Source organism: Lissotriton helveticus, chromosome 2_1 (genome assembly GCF_964261635.1).
Source record: "Lissotriton helveticus chromosome 2_1, aLisHel1.1, whole genome shotgun sequence".
In the NCBI taxonomy this organism is placed as follows: Eukaryota; Metazoa; Chordata; class Amphibia; order Caudata; family Salamandridae; genus Lissotriton; species Lissotriton helveticus.
This window is the reverse complement of record NC_136059.1, coordinates 294,383,827-294,406,700: the sequence shown is the minus strand read 5'-3', so window position 1 is coordinate 294,406,700 and position 22,874 is coordinate 294,383,827. Positions and strand designations below refer to the sequence as shown.

The window sequence follows — 22,874 nt, the reverse complement described above, 5'->3', positions numbered from 1 at the left end:
AGGTTTTGCCTTGCTAAATCGCCAGCCAGCCAGCTTTGACTCATCAGTCCTTTTAAGCTGCCTCCTTTGCTTCACAACTTCTGCAGTTTTATGCACACTTTTGCCCTATATTAAGGGACATACTGTTTTCAGCTACTTCTGCATCTACCATTGATGATTCATTTCAAACTGTGAATTTCACAAGGTCAGGTCTCTGCCCCTTATTTCTATGAAGGCGTTTGTTGCTATGAACCAGAAGGTATTATTAGTTTAGTGGTCCTATGTTTATATCGACACATGGACTAGAAGGTGTGCCCGGGGTACACACTTTCTTCTGCCAAACACAGTGAAGAAATTAGCACAAAATCACTTTGTAACCCTAGTGCAGAAGCTTGATTTCATGTTCCTTTTTTATCTGAAGCCATTGGTTACCTTGCTGAGGTGCCCTAGAACCTCCACGTCACTGGTGTTCTTACAGGGTTAATGTCTATGGTACACTGAGGTGACCTCAGAAATTGTCCAAATTGCACAGCAGAAGTAGATAATACCAGGGCCAGTCCATAAGTATCTCACGTCTCATCTCCTGAAACAGTGCACTAGGGAAAGCCAGTGCTGGGTGGCAACTGGGCCTATCCTGAACCATTTTAATTCGATTTTTTATATAGCGCAAACTTGATCCAAAGGTATTGGGTATCAGAGTGCCTTACATAGCACCTGTTGCGTTACATGAGGACACATTCATTTTTGTTAGGCACGGGGAGATTGTGATTTGCCCAGAATCACAGGATGTTCAGGGTCATTGCAGAGACTCTAACCTGGTTCCCCAGATTGGTGGTCGACCGCCCAAGCCGTTAGGCCAGCTCCTCTCCCATACCAACTGTTCCACACACTGCTGTGCCCAGATCTCAAGCAGGCAAAATTGTAAAATCCTCTTTACTCATGTTTTCTTACACTGCCCGTACAATCCTCTTTATCCAAACCGTTTCTTACACAGTCATAAAGGTTGCCGGATTCAATGCATGAAAGTCCGAAGATGCATACAGTAGCAAAGTCTCAGTGAATAGGATTAATTGCTAAGTACCAGTGATTAAATAAAAGCTAGTGTGGATAATAGGTTAAAGGGGACTGAGATGTGTAGTAATATGTAAAACTCAAGCAGGACATGATAGCAGACAGTTAAGACATCATTTTGTCAGATAAAGTGGGTTGGAAAAATCAAAATGTGAACATTCTCCTATTGGCTAGCCATCTCGGCTAGTGAACATCTGGCATGTGATGCTGCTTAGATCTCCTACCTGCACTCTTCATTGGAGACACTTGCAATGTTGTATGCTTGATGGTTCTGTGCTTCTATCTCATGAGGCACAGAGAAGGATTAGTGAAGACCTAGCACAGTATTACCATACTTCATTTTGTCCAGGCAAATAGAAGTGGACATTCGAGCAAGGTTTTCCAGAGTAGTTCTCCTTAGTCCCTTATGCCCTCAAATGTTTTTGCAACCCAATATGCCAGACACTGACCACTATCATTCTAGGCCATAGATTGTGTTGGTCAGTCATTCTTGTTTGAATATTTTCAAAAACATCTTAAATGCTTATTGTTTAAAATACTTAATTTGATATTTTTTCAACTGTACTTCTAGAATGTACCGTTCAGTCATTTGAGTGAAGTTTCCTTTGAACTAGAAAAAGGGACCTACTTTTCTATCCGGGTCATTCTAATACACATTTTCTAGCGGATTGGCAGCCATATTGCCAACATCTACTATTCTCTTCCCAGACATTTTTCCACCATAAATGGAATGTAGGTTATCGGAAAACCAACATACTGATCAGGCTGTTCCTTGGGCTTTTATTTATAGCATGTCTAGACTATATTCTTAGCCACCTGCGCAGCAGGCATTTTAGATACAGCAGATTTCGATAATTTATCGGTCATATAACAAAAACTATGAATACAGAACCAGATTATTTCTGTGGGACGAAACTAGGGCATTTGAGTTCAAACTTTGTTGTGCCAAGTCTTCCCTGAACAAAATATTTGGGTGTCCGTCCACCACCCCCCACAAATTTTTGACAGGGTACATCAAAACAGAGTAAAAAGGCTAACTAAATTGTCAGCACATTAGGAATTCCTCTGGGCACAATACCCATCAAGGTCCTCTTAGTCCCATCCTGGCGACCTCTGCGAAGCACCCTACCTTACAACGTCCTATCCTGCATGCTCTGCAGATTCGCACTCCAATTCATTCTACGTAGGTCTCAACTAGACCTAATCTATGCAGCCCTGCACAGACCAGTTTACAAAGCCCTTGATCGACTTTCTCTAAAAAGTACCACACAAATCCCACTGACAAACGCAGTACCCAGCCCACATTCTACAAAACACAATTCAGACATCCTTTACAAAGTCCCATCCAGACCACTCCTTTGTAAGACATCTACCAGGAGTCGGGGGGGAAAAAAGGCTTTGGCATGAAGGAGGTCACACTTCCCTCCGAATCAGGCTAGTGAAGTGGTGAGCTTCGAAGACGGCATCACCTCTGATCTGCAGTAAGGCTGACTCACAGTGAAGGAAATAGCCCTACCCCCGACCCCCATCTGGCACATTTGCACCCCAACAAACTGGGAAATTAGTTATTAAAGGAGGTGTACAGCCCCAGAACGCTCACCTCCACAGTGAGCAGCTTGATCTGTACACTAAACTTGGATGTCTGCCATCTTTAAGAGTGGCTGAATAGAGGGTTCTGGGTAGACAAGTTGACCCACACCCCCTGGATGTGATTTCCTCTGGTGTGGATTCGCTTCAGGGACTAGCTGCCCGTTGGCTACCAGCTCCCACACCACTAACCCTGGTAAATCTACGATTTAAGGGACACCCTTACATCAGTTCTGACCAACCTACATCAGAGGACAAAATAAATCTCCACCAGAGACATGATTTGCACAAAGCAAAAGAGGGATACCCTGCACCTATGGCAATCCTCTTGGAACTGCCTGATTGAGACTCGTCCAAGGCTGTCTCTTGCTGCCCCAACAAAGAGGGACCCCAGTGGAAGCCTGAAGCACCCGAGGACTCCCCTGGAATAGTGGCACTAGTACCCTGCACATTGCAGGTAAAACAATGCTCGGTATCCAAAGAATCACTGGCCATCGGGCCCTCCCAAATCCAGATGGTCTAGTACAGAGGTCTTCAAAGTGTGGGGCGCGCCCCCCTGGGGGTCCGTGGCGGCAGTCCCAGGGGGGGCGCAAATGCCTCATTAAGTACTTAAGAATGAAGATGGCCTGGAAGAGCAACTTTGTTTATTTTGCGCGTTTCCAGGCCTTCTTCTTTTACATGACTGTTGAAGTGTCGAGAAAAGTAAGGCAGCTGTGATCCTGAATCTTGGGGTCCCAAAGGCAACAGCTAGGCTAAAAGCAACAACATATTTTGTAAGTATTTTATTGTATTTACAAGTTCAGCAGCTGCATTTAAAATAATGCTAACCCTCACAATTACCCAAGACTTTCCATAACCTTTTGGAGGGGGGCCCGACTTCAAAATATTTTGGGTAAGGGGGGCTCAGAGCAAAAAAGTTAGAAGACTTCTGGTCTAGTGTATTGTGGGAACTATAGTTCTACCTTCCACTGAGTTACAGGCAGCTATCGAGTTCTTCTGAGCCACCAGACGTAGAAGTTACTTTCCGATCAGCTTCCTGTTGCCACAACTTATTAGTTGCCTGTCCGGCAAACCGAGCCCTTTACTCAATGCTGCATTGATAGGTATGTCCATCTGACCTTCCAACGACATCGGCAGCTGGTGCATCTTTTTTCCCCCCCGCAGCACTGTCAGTGGTAAAAGCATCTGTCCTTAAGATCACTTTCAGCACCAAGGATAGCCACGACAACTCTGCCCCTGTGCTCCACTGGCCAGGTATTGAACGGATTTTCTTAGTTTGGTCCTGGGGCCCGCGTCACCTTTACCTTGCAAGGGTACAACGCAACTTGACCTGCAAGGAACTGTCACTATTGGTTTTTCCCCATTGGCTGCCATGTTGAATTTTCGCGGTATTATTTTGCACACATTTTCTCTGAAAAAATCCATGACTCTGGGTGTATGTACGCGATTCTGTTTGTTTTGGTGTCTAGATTATAATATACTGTTAGGCATGTTAGTTACGTATTGCCCATGTTGGTACTCTGAAATGCTTAACACATGTTCCTCTAGTATAGCCTGACTGCTTTTAGCCACACTCTCAATACAAGGGGGAGGAACATAGATAGGACAATATTTTACGGGGTCCAGTGTACTCGTCCTATAGACTAGTGACACAAAGGGATGTACAAAAGTTCCCCGGGAAGAGTGACGGAGAGGGGTGTGTGTGCTGGTGACTGGGGGGAATCCCCTAGTTGGAACTAGAACCCTCACACACCCAGCAAGCTAGGTATCATGCTTCATCATATGGGCTCTGCTCCTCGTCAGACTGGCGCTGCAATGTCTGACGGGCTCCCGAAACCGGGGCTCTTTATCGGAGATCTTTTGTTCCCGCCATATGGTGCGTGCGTGTGAGAGGGCCTGGGGAGTGTGGTCGTGACGTGGATTTTAAGTTAAAAAAGGTGAGTCAGTCCACATACTGAATTTATTCTCGTAGTAGACTCCCTTGGTTAAAAACAAAGAATGGTGGTGTGGGAGGGGAGAAACAATGACCCTAACACTATTAGGGTGAATTGGACTACTACCCTCAATTATCGGTCGACATGTTTCTTGCCTGATGGCAATTCTTCAGGACCTAAATAGGATCGTACCACACAGTGAAAATACTAGTGACAAATATATACAAAAGTAAAGGGTCAAAACTTGCAGGTAGGTATACGACCGTTTTTCAGTCAGTAATACCAGGATGCAGGCTAGTCAGTCCTGCTGCAGTTTGAATGCCTGTGGAAATGAGATAAGGTTTAAAAAAACATAGTACAGAACAACTGCATTTAATGAATTTTACACCCTGAAAGCATAGTGAGCGCACACACACCCACAATAACCGTGTTAGTTAAAAAACCGAGCATAAATGTTGCTAATAGTGGCAAACCATCGATGTGATCAATAAGTACAAGCCATTGCATGCATCGGTCGGAATTGACATGAAGAAACAACATAGTACAGTGCTGTACAATCTGAGGAGTGTAATCTAGGGAACCTTACCCTAAACCGGATCCCTGATGGACCTCTCAGTCTGCTCCCGTGGGACTGGCTGGGGAGGTATACAACCTAGTTTTCGGGAGACAATGGTTTTTTATATAGAGTGTATAGTCTCCTGGCAATATAGTTTGGGGTGCTGGCAGGTAGGTGTGGTCTTACCATATGGCTAACGAGACGAGGTAAGGTAGAGTACCTCCCTATGTGCCCTGAGCACTAGAATCGTCCGGTGTGTCTCCCACTGCCACAAACGGCCAGGGCTACACCGACCAAAGGGGCGAGAGCGGACAACAAGGCCAGCGCCCGCAGTCCCCGCGCTGAGCCCCGAACAATGCGTCAGAGAGCCAACGCGAGCCGGCAAAGCAGCCGGGCAAGGTGGCCGCGCCCGCCCCGCATCCATAGCAAGGCGCGCTGCACCGTAGTGCAGCGGGAGACGGCCACCCAGAGAGTCACATACTCCTGGGATACAGTGGGGGTTGACGGAAGAGCTTACCTGGTCAGTCGTTGATGTACCATGGCGTCTACCTGAGAAAATCTCTCACCTTCGGCGGCAGCAGTCCAAGCGGATTCACCTACCCCACGAGCAGCGTCTAGGTAATGACGCAGAGCAGCTGGTGACGATCTCTCTGCGCGGGCAATATTTAAGCGCCACAGAGGCTGCCTGTTGCAGCGTCGTTCTCCATCAAGGGACCGCCCCCACCCATGACAGCGCATGTGTAGTGTAGAGGGCGACTTGCTAGGAGACGGGCTGTTGGCTATGGCGGCCATCTTAGAGAGGTGAAAAGTTCAAAGGAAAGCAGATGGAGAAATAGGATGATAGCTATACCGTTAAAAGGGTTGGGCAGTGGAGCAATTGACTGCGAGTGTCCAAATAACAAGGTTATCAATTGTCAATTGGTCTCAGCGTAACCAGGAAACAGGGACCACCCCCACCCATGACTGCGCATGTGTGTAAAGCGCGACTTGCTAGGAGACGGTCTGTTGGCTATGGCGGCCATCTTAGAGAGGTTAATAATTAAAGGAAAGTAGGTAGGGAAGTAGGATGATAGCTACTCCATTTGAAAGGCTGGGCAGTAGAGCAAATGACTGCGAGTGTCCAAATGACCAGGTGATAAATTGTCAATTGGTCTCGACAGAGCAAAGAAACAGTTTTAAACACACCATAACTCGTAATGGACATTGCATAAGGTTGGATCACAGGGTCATGTTCCTAGAGACACCCAAGGGACAGAGTCATTTAATCCAACCAGGTCCAATCGAAGACGATGGACCCATCTTTGTTCAATCCTGAACAAGGCTTTTTTGGAAGTGGCTGGGTGGGCTTCTAACACCAACCAAGTAAGACTGTCTGCCGTGTGGTTGTTTTGGGAAAAATGTTCGTATAGTCTGGTATGTGTTTTATGGCACCTGATGTTGCTCTTGTGCTCTAAAATCCTTACTTTTACGTGCCTCATGGTCATTCCTATGTAATTTTTGCCACAAGGGCAAGTGATCATATAGACACATTTGGTGCTGTTACAATTGGTGTGCTTACGTAGTTGCCACCGAAATGTGTCAGACAATCTTACTTCTTTAAATTGGGATGTCTGCGGGCATGCCGCACATCCTCCACAGGGGAAATGACCTACCACTGGGGGAAGGTCCCACAATCTCCTCTGGTTATCACTGTTGTTATGTCTCGGGCGGGTGTGTATTAAGGCATCCTTCAGATTAGCAGTTCTCTTAAATGCGAATCTGGGTTTGGGGATTTCTAGCCCTCCCGAGTTGATTATTGACCAATGTTTATTTATAGTTTTTTTGAGGAATGTGGAGTTGGGAGTGAAAGAGGTCACACACGTTATCAACTCGTCTTGGACTTTAGGATGTTCTCCCAAAAGGTTTGATCTAGGGTTATTCAAGGCTCTTTTCCGTGACCGTTTTACTAGTCTGGTGGGATACCCTCTGTCTTGTAGTTTGTGTTGCAGCAGAGTGGCCTCCCTTTGGAAATCTACAGTGTCCGAGCAGTTCCTTCTAATACGGAGGAATTGGCCAAAGGGCAGGTTATCCCTCAGGGCCCGTGGGTGATGGCTCTGGAATAGTAGAAGGCTGTTTCTGTCAGTGCTTTTACGAAAAAGAGTCGTGCTCAAGCTGGTAGGGTTGAGGTTAATGCATAAGTCCAGGAAGGGGATGGTGGTGGTTGATATTGTTTCCGTGAACTTAAGGTATTGATTTTGGTGGTTGATCCAGCTGCAAAATGCCTCACAGGTCCTGCGATCACCCTTCCAAAAGACCAGGATGTCGTCGATATACCTGCGCCACAAGGTGATGTTATCACGATAAGGATTGTGTGCAGACTGGATAACTCTTTCCTCAAAGGTTGCCATGTAAATACATGCCAGGCTTGGAGCAAATGTAGAACCCATAGAGGTCCCCTGGATTTGGTGGTAGAGTTGAGAACCATATTGGAAGAAGTTTTCAGTCAAAGCTAAGGATGCACATGCCATGATAAATGAAACCGGAGTTGGAGAGGACCAGTCTTCCAACAATAGAGTGGACTCCACTGCCTCCAGAGTGGCCTGTTGAGGGATATTGGTGTAGAGCGCCTCAACATCCATCGTGAGGAGGAGGTCCACACCTTCCCTCCCCTCCAGGGATTCAATGAGTCGGAGGACATCCCGAGTATCTTGTAAGAAAGATGGGATTTTCTTCACCACTGGTTGCAGAAAGACGTCGCAGAATTTCGACAGGGGCTCGAGTAGGGAGCCTATGCCAGAGACAATGGGTCTCCCTGGTACCGGAGTGACACCCTTATGAATTTTGGGGAGGGTGTAAAAGTAAGGGATGACCGGGTCCGTGGTGACTAGGAATGCTGCTTCATTTTTGGAGATCCACTCATTTGTCTCGCCCTCAAGTACAAGGCTTGTAATAGTGGTCATGAGTCGTTTGGTGGGGTCAGTATTGAGTGGTCTATAGTGGGAGATGTTAGCAAGTTGACGTCTGCATTCCGTGTCGTAATCAACATGATTCTGGATCACAGTAGCCCCACCTTTATCTGCTTGTTTGATCACTATGCTGGTGTCATTTCCAAGTTCAACCACAGCCTGTTTCTCAGCTTTGGACAAATTCGTGTAAGAGGAATTGTTAGGTCTGTTATCTAAACTCCTCAATACTGCTTTTTCAAAAGCAAGGATTTCTGGGGGAACCATCGAGTCTGACGGTGTGAAAGTTGATGGCTTACGTAGACCAGTGTCTGTTTTGTCCTGTTCTGGTTTGTCTGCAAAAAAGGAACGGAGACGTACCTTTCTAAAGAGTTGCTTTACTTCACAAGTTTCGGTGAAGTTGTCAGGAGTTGGAGTGGGCACAAAGCCTAATCCTTTCTCAAGGATTTTAGTTTCCTGACTGCTTAAAGTTCTATTAGACAAATTCACAATCAGACTCTCCTGCCCCTGGTCGTGCTCCTGGTCTCTACCGCTGTCTGTGCAGCTGATTGGTCTTGCCACTGGACAGTTTTTCGCCCTCCTCGCTTGCGCCCTCTTCCTCTGCCCCAGCCTCTGCCTAAAAAAGGTGGGTTGATTGGGTAGAATTGAGGAGGTCCTTGAGGATAAAAGGGGTACTGCCAGGGAGGTGGCATCTGTGGGGGTCCCTGGAACATTTGGCCATTGTTCGGCATTTGGTTCCAGCCTGGGTGAGGTTGGTTACCACGGTTGTTGGGTCTGTTGTTATCACTGGAGTCACTGCCAGAGGAGCCCCTCCGGCTATCATTATCCGAACTCCCATCAGTGGAGTACCCGTTTTTGTTATTACTGTACCCCTGCTTTTAGCCACACTACCAGGACTGAGCTAATGATTTATTGGCGTGCATCAAAGGACCATCTTTGGGGTATCGTGATGGTATTAGGTGGTGAGGACTAACCCCCCCCACCACATAACACACCACTTTCCTACAATTATGCCCCCTCGTTCTAACCCATTCAGAACCCCTTTTCAAAGCCCCACCACCCTCCTAAAATCCCAGTCTCAAACTCCTCTTCAATTGTCCTTCCAGTATGCTACAAAACAATTGAGCAAATTGTGTTGTGGCTGAACGCTTTCTAATCGTAACTCTACAAATCTCTAACCATGCACCATTTCGGAAGTCCAATCAAAATATTCTATACATAGTTTCTTCCTTATTCGTTCTGCAAAGCCCAAGTCTGACAAACTCCCCAAAGCCCTATCAAGACCCCCCTCTACAGGCCTTCTACTTATCACATCTGCAAACACAGACTAAGGCCCATCCACAAAATCCTGTCCAGATAATCTCTCTACCCTACTTTGCAAAGCCAAATTCAGCCATCCTTTCCAAAGTCTGATGTTATATCTTTAAAACCTCATCCAAGCAACCTCTAAAACAATTTGTTTACTGCTTTTGAAAACCACGTTACCTTCAAATCATTCTCCTCTTAATTGTCAGTAAGCTCCTGTCTTTCTTGAAATCTTAATCCACCCTTTTGTTCTGGAAAGTCTCATCCATTCCCATTTGAAAAGAAATTCCCATACAATCATAATATTACATAATGTATATGTTCTTCAAATTCCCAACTAGCCCCTCTTAAAAAGTCATTTTCAATCCTCCATTGGAAGCTGTAGGCAGTGCCAAATTCCTGCTTTGCCCAATTTACCTATACATTCAATCCTATCTCCTGGGGTCTATCAAGCAGTGGTGAATATGCCAGAGCATTCTACACAACCCACAAATACAAATATTGGAAACAATCAAGGTTGCAGAAAGCAACATCGAGCACTGCTTAAGTCAAAGGCTGTGAAGTCATTACAGAGTTATATATGATAAAAACAGATATGAGCACCATGGAAATCTGATGAGCTGTAATAGCTGGGAATCAAAGATGGAAGCAAGCTTATTTATTTTTTATGATGAATTAAGGGTTTGGACAGACTCCCAAAGAGACAAAGGCCATACTTTGAAAGCCAATATGACACTTAATGATCTCCATTTAAGTGGGATTGAAGATAAACCAGTTTCTATTTGCACTTTAGTACACACTCTGCTAGTGTTGCTTCGCCCATTCTTGAAGGAAATGTTACAGAACGTACACATTGAGCTAACATGAGTGGCAGATACTATCTTAGAAGACTGACTTTAACTGCAAATGTATTTCATGGTCCTACCTCTCTCTACAACTTATACTGATTAAAAAACTTAGTGACAGCTAGAAACTAATACCAAGCGTGTACCAGGGCAATAAGCTGTATATTAAAACATAATTGATTGTCATGGGGTTGTATGAAGCTAGCTAAAGACCTACTGGAGGGAAGTGTGGAGCTCAATCACCGTGATCCTAGGGACCAATCCCTCTGTCCAGTAGGACTGCCCTCTTGCATGACTCTTCTTCCTTGCCCTCGATGCCCCTTCACATGACTAGTTGGTTCACAATGGCCCAAATGGAAGCTAAAGTAGGATTGCTGAGTCATTGGAAGTCAAATGTCATATTGCTCCAATGACATTGACGGACATGCATGCTGCAGACTAATATGAGAAGATCTGTACACTGAATGCCCATTTCCAACAGTTCGAAGATATCTGGGTCCCATTCCTAATGTAGTCCCCATCTCCCTACCTCCTGCAGCCAATATAGCTGTGACATTAAGACTGCTCCAGATAGTACGTCCCATCTATGAGGATTTCTTTTATGTAGTTATTTTGACGCTTCGTAGCTAAGGGAACCTCACTGCAGCCGAGTGATATGTATATGTACTGGCAGGTATGGGACATAAGTCTATGTTGCTTATCTGTAAGTTTATAGTCCTCATTATGGCTCGCCCCCAGTTTCCCCTCCCACCCTTGTCGTCCACTATTTTCGGCCCAGTCTCTCGCTGATTGGTTATGCAAATCTTTAGAAGTCATGACTATGGTCAAAATTGTTTGTCCCAGAACTTGCCTAAATGCCAAGGTATTGAAATGTGTCCAAAAAAACATTGAAACAAAGCCAGAGATAAATGCTTTGTTGCATAAACTGTCTGTGCTTAGTAAACTCTAGATGTAGAGATCAATAGTAGCACATTTGGTATAGTGTAATCAAATGATAAAATGCGACATGATATTGTTAAATTGAACAAATATTGGCAGTGAGGAGATCTTTTACTGGACCACCTGTGGTAGTCACTGGATTCGAAACAAATGTTGCCCACCTCTAAAGACCAGCTACCAAATTGTCAAGCATTAGAGACATTTATCCATAAAAGAAATGCAACGTTAATACGGAGTGTATGAAAGGAGGTCATTTGAGAAACCGAACAAGAAGAGTATGTTCTTTATATTTTTCTTCTTAATTGTGTTATTCATCAAAGTATACAAACAAGTGCAGCCAATGCTTTTCACCTGATCACAGGCTTCCTCAGAGCTTAAATATGCAAAGAATACAGGTGTAAATCATATAGAACCTTAGTAACAATGCCAGTATGATGATACTGCTGGAGTGTCAACACATATCGGAGAAATACAAACAGTGATAATGGAGACAACAAGCATAATACCCATAGCACAAAATATGAGAAGAGTTCACGCGATTCAAAAGAAAATGTATTTTTTTTAAAATCTTATATTCTTGACATTCAGATTCCGTTATGTTGGTTTAGAGACATACGAATAACACACAAAATATATACATATACCAATTATTTTAACAAAAAATTATTGTAAAGCACAAATGGTAAAACACACATGTATATCCAGGCATATCATCATGAGCAAATACAGTTAACATAGTGTACAAAAGAAGCCACTGGATATGTACTTTAAGAAATGAAAGCAAGCGATGTTGAAGAATATCTGTGGGGGGTGACCCAAGTACCCAACAACTTACTCCCTGGTTGTAACACTGCATGGAAGAGGTTAGTCTACCAGAGTACAGTAGACACAAAACCTCCTGATGAAAGCAAATGCATAGATGCAGCAAAAAAACGGGTTGCCGTGGGCCAAGCAAATCATTGGCGCATACCAATTTAGTCAGTTTGCTATCACAATGTAACCGGGCCAATTGGGATGACATGGAAGAGTTGCTACAACATCTATTGGAGCAGTAAAGAAAAAAGGAGAAGAGTTAGTGACCAAAGGGAGGCACATCTCTAATGCAACTATAGGCTGCACATTAGACAGCGCAGACACGACAGCAAGAGGAATACACTCCTCAGTCCTGCGCAGGCATGCCTAGCTATGCATATCCAGGTTCAAACCTGAGGTGCAACAGCACCTCCCTAATGTCCCATTTGATGGGGAACATTTCTTTGGCCCGCAGATAGACTCCCACTTATAGAAAAAAAAAAGGATACAAAGACTGTGAAATCCATGGGCCATTGCTGTACCCTATTCCACGTCAACAGTCCTTTCGCAGATATCAGGGCAGAGGGGCCTCCAAGACCACCACCTCTTGCAACCCGACTTACCATAAACAGCAGCAAACCTATCACCAGCAAGGTGGTAAAAGTTATGACCGAGGGATGTTCAAGGGGGGGTTACCACAGAGGAAGAGGTAGCAGAGTGTCCGGGAAGGGAGCCTCCACCTCCACCTCCAAGCATGACTCCCCACACATTTCCCCTGGAAACACAACTACTGCCGGGGGAAGGCTGCAAAAGTTTCACTGCCTGTGGCTAGAAATAACATCTGACCAGTGGGTACTATCCATCATCTGTAATGGATATTGTCTGGAACTAATCTCCAATATAAGCATTCCACCACGCAGACAAACCCTCAGCTTCATCACCTTCTCAAAGAGCAGGTAAAAGCTCTCCTGTTAAAAGGTTCCATAGAGACCGTTCCACACACACCATGGCAAGAGGGTATATTCCCTGTGCTTTTTAATACCCAAAAAATGTGGGAAGCTCAGGCTGATACTCGACCTACACCCTCTTAATCGTCACATTCTGTCAGAGCCCTTCACATGGTGACACTACAGAATATAATACCACTGCTGCAAGAAGGCAACTTCATGACGACACTAGACCTGAAGAACGCATACTTTCAAATGCTGATTTCCCTGACACATCGCCAATGCTTCAGGTTTATGGTAAGTGGATGTCATTACCAGTTCAAAGTTCTGCCATTTGGGTGACGACCACTCCGAGAGTGTTTACCAAATGCCTAGCAATGTTGGCAGTCCATTTGAGAAGACACAACATTCGTGTCTTCCCGTATCTCAACGATTGGCTGATCAAGAGTTCAACAAGGCAGAGGTGCTTGTATGATACATCGGCCACCATCAATCTCTTGCATAAATTAGGGTTCACCATAAATACCACCAAATCCCATTTTCAGCCTCTCCAGATATAGCCTGTGGGAGCAATATTCAATTTGGTCTCAGTGTTAACATACCCCAATGCCCAGAGGGTTCTCATTCTCCCATTTTCAGCCTCTCCAGATATAGCCTCTGGGAGCAATCTTCAATTTGGTCTCAGTGTTAGCATACCCCAATGCCCAGAGGGTTATCATTCTCCAGAATCAACGCGCTCTTTTTCAGCCACATCGTCGCCTGCCAGTCAGGATAGTGATGCGACTTGTGGGCATGATGGCCTCTTGTTTAGCAATAGTTCCTTAAGTCAGGCTCCTCGTGTGACCTTTAAAGGGGTGTCTAGCAACTCAGGCCTACCTACGCAAGTGAGGTACAATTTTTATTGGGAGACCTGGTGGAATGCTGGATGGGTCAATGTTAGTGGCTCCCTGCAGATTTCAAAACTTTCCATCACAAATGTGAGGGATATGTGTTTTTCCTCCAACGTTTGAGGTTTGCAAGGGAGTCTGGGTAACAGAACCTGGTTAGAGCCAGACAAGGCACCCCATCCTGGATTCCCCCGAATGTTTAGTTTTCAAAAATGTACAGGTTTGCTAGGTTACCTCATGTGCTGGCTGAGCTAGGGTCCAAAATCCACCACTAGGCACATTACAAAAAAAGGTCATTTTTAACTGGAAAAATGTGATCTGTTCATGTTGCATTTAGGGCCATTTCCTGACGCAAGCACTAGGCCTACCCACACAAGTGAGGTACCATTTTATTTGGGAGACTTAGGGGAACAAGTGTTATTGCCAATTGGCTTTCTATGCATTTCTGCCTTCGGAATGTAAGACAATGTGTACAAAAGAAGTCGCATTGAAAAATGTCCTCTAATTCACATGCTATTATGGGTACCCACAATTTCGGAGATGTGCAAATAACTACTGCTTCTAAACTCCTATATTTTGTTCCCATTTCATAAATGCATAGGTGTCCTTTTATACCTATTTTTCACTCTTTCTATTTTACCAATTGCTATATACCCTATATACATTGAAAACCTGTTGCAAGGCACAGCTCCGTTATTGGCTCTGCGTACCTCGGGTTCTTGGTGAACCTACAAGTCCTATAGATCACCACAACTATAAAGGACCAGCGGACGTACAGGTATATAGCTTTCCGGGAACCATTATTGCTTTTACACCCATTTCGAACATTAACTGGAAGGAGGTTGAAAGCACAAACAAATAGCAACAAACATTGGAATAGCCAATAGGTCTCGCATATGGCTAGAGCTAATTACAAAAAGGGGGTGGTGATGGACAGAGTATCTGAGTTAATCAGAACACTCCTACCCAGTCAACAGATCAGGGCTTGATCCATCACCGTTTTTTAGCTCACTGCACCATCCCAGTTCAGAACCTGGCTATATGCAAATTAGTCTGTCCCTGGCCCAGTGCATCATGGGAACAGGGCAGACCAAACTACCAAGCCAATTCTTCACTGGAAAGGAAACAAGCTTCCGGGGACCGGTTTCTGGCATTACAGCCGTCTTCGGCCCGGCTTGCTTGAATCCTGATGGTGCAGTGAGCAAGGGGCTCATGTCTGAGCATACCCTTCCACACTTGTGGTGGCCAAAAAAAATTCAAAAAGGGGGTGGTGATGGACAGAGTATCTGAGTTAATCAGAACACTCCTACCCAGTCAACAGATCAGGGCTTGATCCATCACCGTTTTTTAGCTCACTGCACCATCCCAGTTCAGAACCTGGCTATATGCAAATTAGTCTGTCCCTGGCCCAGTGCATCATGGGAACAGGGCAGACCAAACTACCAAGCCAATTCTTCACTGGAAAGGAAACAAGCTTCCGGGGACCGGTTTCTGGCATTACAGCCGTCTTCGGCCCGGCTTGCTTGAATCCTGATGGTGCAATGAGCAAGGGACTCATGTCTGAGCATACCCTTCCACACTCATGGTGGCCAAAATAATTACAAAAAGGGGGTGGTGATGGACAGAGTATCTGAGTTAATCAGAACACTCCTACCCAGTCAACAGATCAGGGCTTGATCCATCACCGTTTTTTAGCTCACTGCACCATCCCAGTTCAGAACCTGGCTATATGCAAATTAGTCTGTCCCTGGCCCAGTGCATCATGGGAACAGGGCAGACCAAACTACCAAGCCAATTCTTCACTGGAAAGGAAACAAGCTTCCGGGGACCGGTTTCTGTCAATTCTTCACTGGAAAGGAAACAAGCTTCCGGGGACCGGTTTCTGTCAATTCTTCACTGGAAAGGAAACAAGCTTCCGGGGACCGGTTTCTGTCAATTCTTCACTGGAAAGGAAATAAGCTTCCGGGGAATAGCCAATAGGTCTCGCCTATGGCTAGAGCTAGGCTGACTCTAGGTTCGCTCTAAAAAGCCAGTTCATAATTAAGACCGAGTATGGCATAGCCAAACAAGGCAGTGCATAGCAGTCAGCAGAAAACCTGCCACAGGGCGAGTTTTAAGTGAAAAGCCACGGGAGAAGTTCACTTAAACCACGAAGGATAGAGTGAGCGTGTTTATTTAAAACTAATAATAAAAGATTTTGTTCTACTTCACAGTTTCATCCAACAGGAAGCGGAAGAACCAGTTTTACAGCATGCCTGTTTAATTGATCAAAACGTTCCTGATACTCGTGGCCAGGGCTTGAAGAGGGCCAGGTCCTGCCTGTACTAAGCACTGGTCATTTTTAAAAGTAGGTGCTGAGACTGGTCCCTATCGGGCTCTCCATTTTTGCCCTCTGGGTGTAAATAAATAAATAACCTGCAGTAGTACCACCCTTCACTGCTGTTTTATATGTAACTTCAAAGAGACACTTTTTCTTCACTATTATACAGTGCAAACTCGGCTGAAGATATTGGTGCGCTTTTCGCCAGTTAAAAATCAATTTTTTTTTAATAACAGGCTGTTGAGCCACGTCAGGCTCGAACCTGCTCTCTCAGCTCGAAAGCTGACAGCTTTAGCCTAACACCACAACCTCACCCAGAAGAAGAAAGTATTTTCAATATTATATAAAATGAAGTCATAGTTTCTGCTCATCTTATGCAACTTACAACCATTGGAAAAGCCAATAGTACCGGCTTGTTGTAGGTGTAATGTATGTACAAATCCGGCAAAATGCCAGGGCGGGGGAACTATGCTAAGTACATATTTTTAGCTTAAGTGTTTTAAGCGATGCCCTTAATTACCTCAGCCACGCCTCTATGAGAAACCCCCCAGTTTTTTCATCCCACTTAACACACTGTCCTGGCTCAAAGGAAAACCGTCAACCAACGGCTGCAGTGTCTAATTTCAGTATCGTATGAGTCACTGCACCAAGAGAGCCTGGGCATACCCAAGATAATGAATATAAAGCACACTCTAGCTCTCACATGCCCACTGCATAGCGACAAACACACGAGCAGTGCTGCATTCACCACAACAGAACCAGCCTACTTGGAACCTAACAAACTTCACCAACGCCTCATGCATTGGTCATACTCCTACTACAACCACACACCAGTCTAACTGAGCACACAGGTTCACTTGTTATCGGTACATACAGTTAGAGTGCCACAATGCCGCCCTAGTGCTAGTGGTGCGCTATACAGTGCTAGTGGTGCGCTATACATGTGCCTGATAGCATAAAGTGCGGTTGTACGGGTTCACCCAATTAAAAAACAAATATATATTTGAGGCCAAATGTTGCATTTTTCAATCGCTAAAACGTCAACTTTTTCTTAGACCGGTCCGAAAAGAAAGGGGAGACATGCCATCCGTAACATTATTCACTGTGAATACAAGTGACAGTTGCACAAACCATAATGTACCAACAGTGGGTGAAGTTGAGGCCTGCACAACAGAACAGTAAATCTCTTCTAAAAAAGCATGTAGTCGCATGTATGCGCATGATTATACAGTATCACAATAGAGTGGAAGAAGATGTCAAGAGCATACTTAGTTATGAACTCGTGCTGCACTATGAATTTCTGTACGTGTATTTCTTCTCGCTTCTTGAGTAGAGAAAGGGGACAGAGAACCACAGGGGCCGAGATAGGACAACACAGAAACTCAGCATCATGGCTCGTGGGGGATCACAGAGAAGCCCACGGTGCGAAAGAACAATGGCAGAGGGTGGAGGGGGATGTGCAGAGAAGTGTGTTCATCTTATATTATTTACCATTAACCTTGCGGGACTCCGCTGAGTGGCTCAAAAGGGACTGCTCTGGTGAGATTAAAGAAAGTGTCATAGAGTTGCAACAAAGGCTAAGTACATTTTAAAAAAGGAGTGCGCCATGACTACACATATGGCCACCAATGAAAGAATCCCGGCAGAAGGGCCAGTCGCCAGGGCATTGACAAAACAGCCACATGGCGGGACAAATATACAATATCCTCCAACGAAAGTCATGGAATTTTTATAGGTAAACTAAGTAACCAATGAAAATGTGGTAGGCGTTTTTAAAAGCCCAGAGGGATTACAAGAAGCCTCGTAGAGGAGCGCATGCGCACTGACTCTGGGCTTGTCCTAAAAATAGGTTATGTCGCAATCATATACCAAAACTGTGTAGAAAGTGTTGGTTTTCTGACAAATATCTGCCTGTCCCAGAAAGCTGAAAAGATGGTGATTACAGAAACACAAACCCTTTGTTATTGCCATTTGCTAGGAAAAAGCCAGACACTTTCTTCTGCAGCACTTTTTTTCCAGTCCACCCCCACCACCACCCACCCCCTTATTATATCTTGGCTAATTATTGGGTCCCCTCCAGGGGAATCCACAAACCCTAGGGACCTTTAGAATCCTCAGGGTGTTGAAAAGGACACAAATTTGGCATAGATACCTAATGTGGACAAAAAGTTAATGGCCTAAGCTCGAACTACCCTAAATAGCCCCAAAAAAATAGGCTTAGCACAGGGGAGGCCTTGCAGCGAAAGGGTTAATGTACTATATTAAGAAAACGAGACCTTTCAGGAAAACACAACAACTTTTTGTGGCTTTCTCAAATCCAAAAAGGGTAAAGCCAATTCTCAAACCGTTATTTTACAGTGGATTGTGAAATGTATTCAGATTTGCTACATTAAAGCCAAACGTACTTTACCAATAGTTTCACATGCATATTCTACTGGGAAGAAGGGTGCTTTGTTTTCTTTCGTAGGCAACATCCCTTTATCTGATATTTGTAAAGCAGCTATTTGGTCGAATCCAAACACTATTGCATGGATGTCCAGGCAAGACCGCAATCTCTTGTTGTACAAAGAGTCCTACAGACACTTTATGAAACATCTGCACCGTTGGATGCTTAGAGCCACCGCGAGAGGAGTGCTGCTTTACAGTCTATGCACCGCATGTTTATCAGCAGCCAACACATGCTACGAATGGAGTATGTTTCTTAACTTGTAAGCATCTATTTGTAGCGTATAGTGCTGCTGTAGATTCACATGCACCCACCTCCCCAGCAGGCATACTCTGTTGTCAGATTTACATGTCTTATACTAAAAATATGTACATTTTTGTATATATAATGTATATTACACACATTCATGCATTTAGAACTTACTAGCGCCATCCTCATTCGCTATTATGGTGGGAAAAAATGCGCAATATAACAATGGGGCCGTGAATGTATATTCTCTCGGAGGGGAGGAGACTCACCGTCACATCGATATTGAAGACTTCTTCGAGAAAACAAGTTGCAGAGTCCGAGCACAACACTAGATGGCAGGAGTGAGCCCCTTTCGCAGCTCTTGCTTTGAGTGTTCAACAGCTAACAGTCGTGGCCCTGCACGTGGTGGTTAGATGTTGAACAATCACAGCAACAGCTGTGAATCAAAGGTGTCGGAGCTTCTGGGATTTCAACTTTCACGAGCTCCGATGCCTTTGTTTTTATCATTAGGACTTTCTGCCCTCTAAGGGCGGAATTTTCTAATAGCCAGCCATTAAAGCCCACTCCCTTGTTAAAGGCCCTCGACTTTGGCATTTACTGCTGGAGCGGGCCTTTAATGGCCGCTATAGCCCGCTATGTTGGGCTATAAGGCTATATTAGATTGTATGCAACCATTAAAATGCTTAGTACATCTGGTATTTAGTGTTGAATACTACTGATAGGTCTAATAACACTACCAGGCAGGATACTCCTTTGTCTAGAATTTGAAGATGTGGTCGGTGCTCTGTCTTTCATTGTAACCTGATAGAATTGTATTAAGAATATTAATCTGGTTTATATGTGCTGTAAGTTGAGAAGTGTATAAGTAGGTATAGATAAAGGTTATAAGGATATGAATTTAGAATCTAATATACTACTCCATGTGAACTGTGCCCATTGCATGTGCTCAAGAAGTGCAAAGCAAGCAAGGAAGTAAGGTGCTTTATTTCTTGGGTTGGTTCTTTTAGACTAGCAGTTTAATTTCCGTAGTAACCATATTTTGAACTGCGCCACATGTGGCTTTAAGCTAGTTGTTGGTGTTTCTTCTAATATTTACAGTTATTTTATATTGACATTCAACGGACTGAGATGATGTACATTTACTGCTTTTGCCTTTTTACCTGCCTGTTCTGCATAACATATTTTTTGTGATTTCACAAAGCAAACCTATTTTGTAAGCTTTATTTAATCAAAGAAATTTTAATTTCAGCATACATGTTTCCTGCTAAATATCATTAGCAAATGAGGGCTCTCCACTGATGCCTTAAATCTTGTAGTGTCTTATTTACTTCTGCGTATTGAATAAAACATCTTCATATAGAAATTATTGATTTTATTGTTAATGAACAGATAGTTTAAATGTCCTAGTAAAAAATGACTAATGGCCTTTGTTTGAAATTTTCTATTTTCAGGTTGTAGGCAAAAAAGGGGAAAGCCATTAAGAAGACGGACAAAGGCCTTATTTTCAAAAAGAAGAGATGTTCACTTTGCAAAGGATACCTTATTTGACTTAGCCACAGACTGTCAAGAAGTTCCACTAATGCCATTATCAATAAATCATTGCTCTTTAAGATCGGACTCTCATTAGAGTGTTTTTATTGTAATCTGGGTACATGTATTTGTAAATAAAATAAACTACTTTTGGCAAGTTAGTTGTGTCGGCCTGGTATGTGTTTCTGTGTTTGTGTTTCTATAGATTTGTTCTGGTATTTTGTTTGGTCTGTTGTTTCAAATACATTAAATTTACATATAATGTATAGTTGGTCAGCAATTTGGTTATGAGTGGATGCCTTTCTGTCTCACTACCCTGTTCCAGAGTTACTGGCTTTATTCTCTGTTTACTCCCCAGAAGCATTTCGGGCTCCCCGTGTACTGATTTAATGAGCTGCATCCTTCCACTTCATAGTCTAGGGGACTGTGGTATGATCTGACGACAGACAGTAGTGTACATTTCTTTCTTCAGTAGTTTACGCTGTTGATGAGGTAAAGTAATTTGATTTTAGGTCATTGCTTATTTTATTTTCCATACAACTGACTGTAAGGCCCGGGTAATTTCTAGCCTTTCCCTAGACTAAAAGTGACTATAATCTACTATCATTTCAGTCTTAGCTACCTTTTCGTTTATTAATAGGGCTTAGCTATGCGCTTTTGACAGGGTTTAGTGCCTTTTTACCGTTAGTTAGGCCTGTAGGCCCAAAACCAGAGAGCAGCCATTTTGGATGGCTGTCTCATCCATTTTAGATAGCTGCCTCGTCTGTGCGAGGTGCTTCCAGAGTAAGAATAATATTTAGAGTTAACTTATTATTCGCTAGCGGGAAAACCGGTCGAGACCGGCCCTTATCAGAAGAATGTATTTTGTTCACTGGTGGAAGACGCCACAAGCAGGTGGCCACTGCCGACGGCGTGAGAAGCCAGAGACTGGTACAGGAATTTGGTGGGAGTCGGCCTACAGTTGGAAATTTCCATAGCGAATGAGAGAGAGATATATTATCAAGGAGTAGATAGAGAGAGAGCAACGTGCGGAGCAGACCGATGAAGTTGGTCCGAGAGCTGGTGATTAATTGCTAGCTTTTACTGAAGAGGAGAATCCTGTAATGCCAACATGCAGGAGTGGTAGAAACAGAGCGAGTCCAGGAGAGGGTTCGAGTTTTGGAACCAAGGCAGCGTAGACGAGGCGTAGCGGTGCAGACGTGTATTCGTGAGCCATAGTGGGAGAGCAGAGTCCCGAGCGAGTGAAGACCCAAGACAGAGAGAGAGGGACCAGCCTCGCTGCTGAGATGGAAAGACGCACGTTTAAGGTGAGGCGTTCTAAGCTAGTGTAGACGACTTATAATTAATAATCCATCTTTCCTCCTTTATTAGGTTGTAGATGATGGCTAATTGCAACTATAATTATTTTGCTAATGATGTGTCTAATTGTATAAATAAATGATGTTATATCCGATCTATATGTTTGAGTGTTGTTTCCAAGACAGGACAAACCTTTCTTTTTAACCAGATACTGGCGGGTTAGCAGGTGAGTGGACCCTTCTAGCAGGTAACTGAGAAATGAGAGATTGTGTAGCCTATGGCTGGAAGGAACTCCCAAATGTCCTAATCAGATAGCTCTTCCAAATTGAGAATAGTAAATATCGTCGGTGTGCCTTAGGGTTACCGCCGATCCCTATAGAATACACCATTGGGGAATAACAGGTTCACTAGTGGGAAGTATAGATGATATTGATCCCAAGAGTTAGGGAACCGTCTGGCGACGTTAAATCAAAAGTCTGGCGATTCTAAATCGAAAGTCTGGCGATTCTAAATCGAAAGTCTGGCGATTCTAAATCGAAAGTCTGGCGACTCTAAATCGAAAGTCTGGCGACTCTAAATCGAAAGTCTGGCGACTCTAAAGAGAATAAACTGCCCTCCGACGCAAGAGGGGGTAGGTTGGCCCAGGTCAGATTGCCTTGGGGCTATAAAGTAAGAATCATAGGATATAATACATGGAATTCCTTAGATGTTAGCTATATCTCTAATTGTATAGGCTTGTAAATAAGCCTCTTTTCACCTTCTCAGGTGAGTCTTCTGAATATCTTGTAAATAGCGGCCTGAGAAGAGTGTGTTTGCGTGACGACTGGGTTAGCCACGGCTGGTGGCTGCCTACCCTAAAAAATCCGGTCGTTACACTGACCTTTTTTGTTCCCGTTGACAGCTCCGTACCAATTCAAAGTTCTCTGCAGGCCCCCTCATGATGCCTAATTTCACATCGACATCTGGCTGCTCTTATGGAATGCCATGCTGGGGAGGCATTGTGCTTCCTACTTTCGCCCTACCCCAAACAGCACTAACTGTGTCACGCCACCCACCCCACACACACTCCCTTCGTTGGCATGGCAACATGGAGGTCTGTAAGGTTGCATCATCCTAGTGTTTGATTTCTGGCACTATCTTCAGTCACAGAGATCCTCCTTTCATTCCCCTTACTCGTCCTTCCTGAGCTGGGCACAGAGCTGCCATAATTCATCCCCTGGGGATTCCCCTTCCCATGCTAGGTAAG

At 44.3% G+C, this 22,874-nt stretch overlaps 1 protein-coding gene across 1 annotated transcript in view; it reads left to right on the top strand.

Annotated features, from left to right (window-relative positions):
- Nucleotides 1-20,490, top strand: part of TXNL1 (thioredoxin like 1) — a 143,666-nt gene extending 123,176 nt beyond the window's left edge. The window contains exon 8 of the mRNA XM_078674852.1: nucleotides 20,251-20,490. Coding sequence (XP_078530978.1) covers nucleotides 20,251-20,280 — 30 coding nt within the window. The 3' untranslated portion in view covers nucleotides 20,281-20,490. The remainder of the gene's footprint in view (nucleotides 1-20,250) is intronic.
- The last annotated feature ends 2,384 nt before the right edge of the window (nucleotides 20,491-22,874 follow it).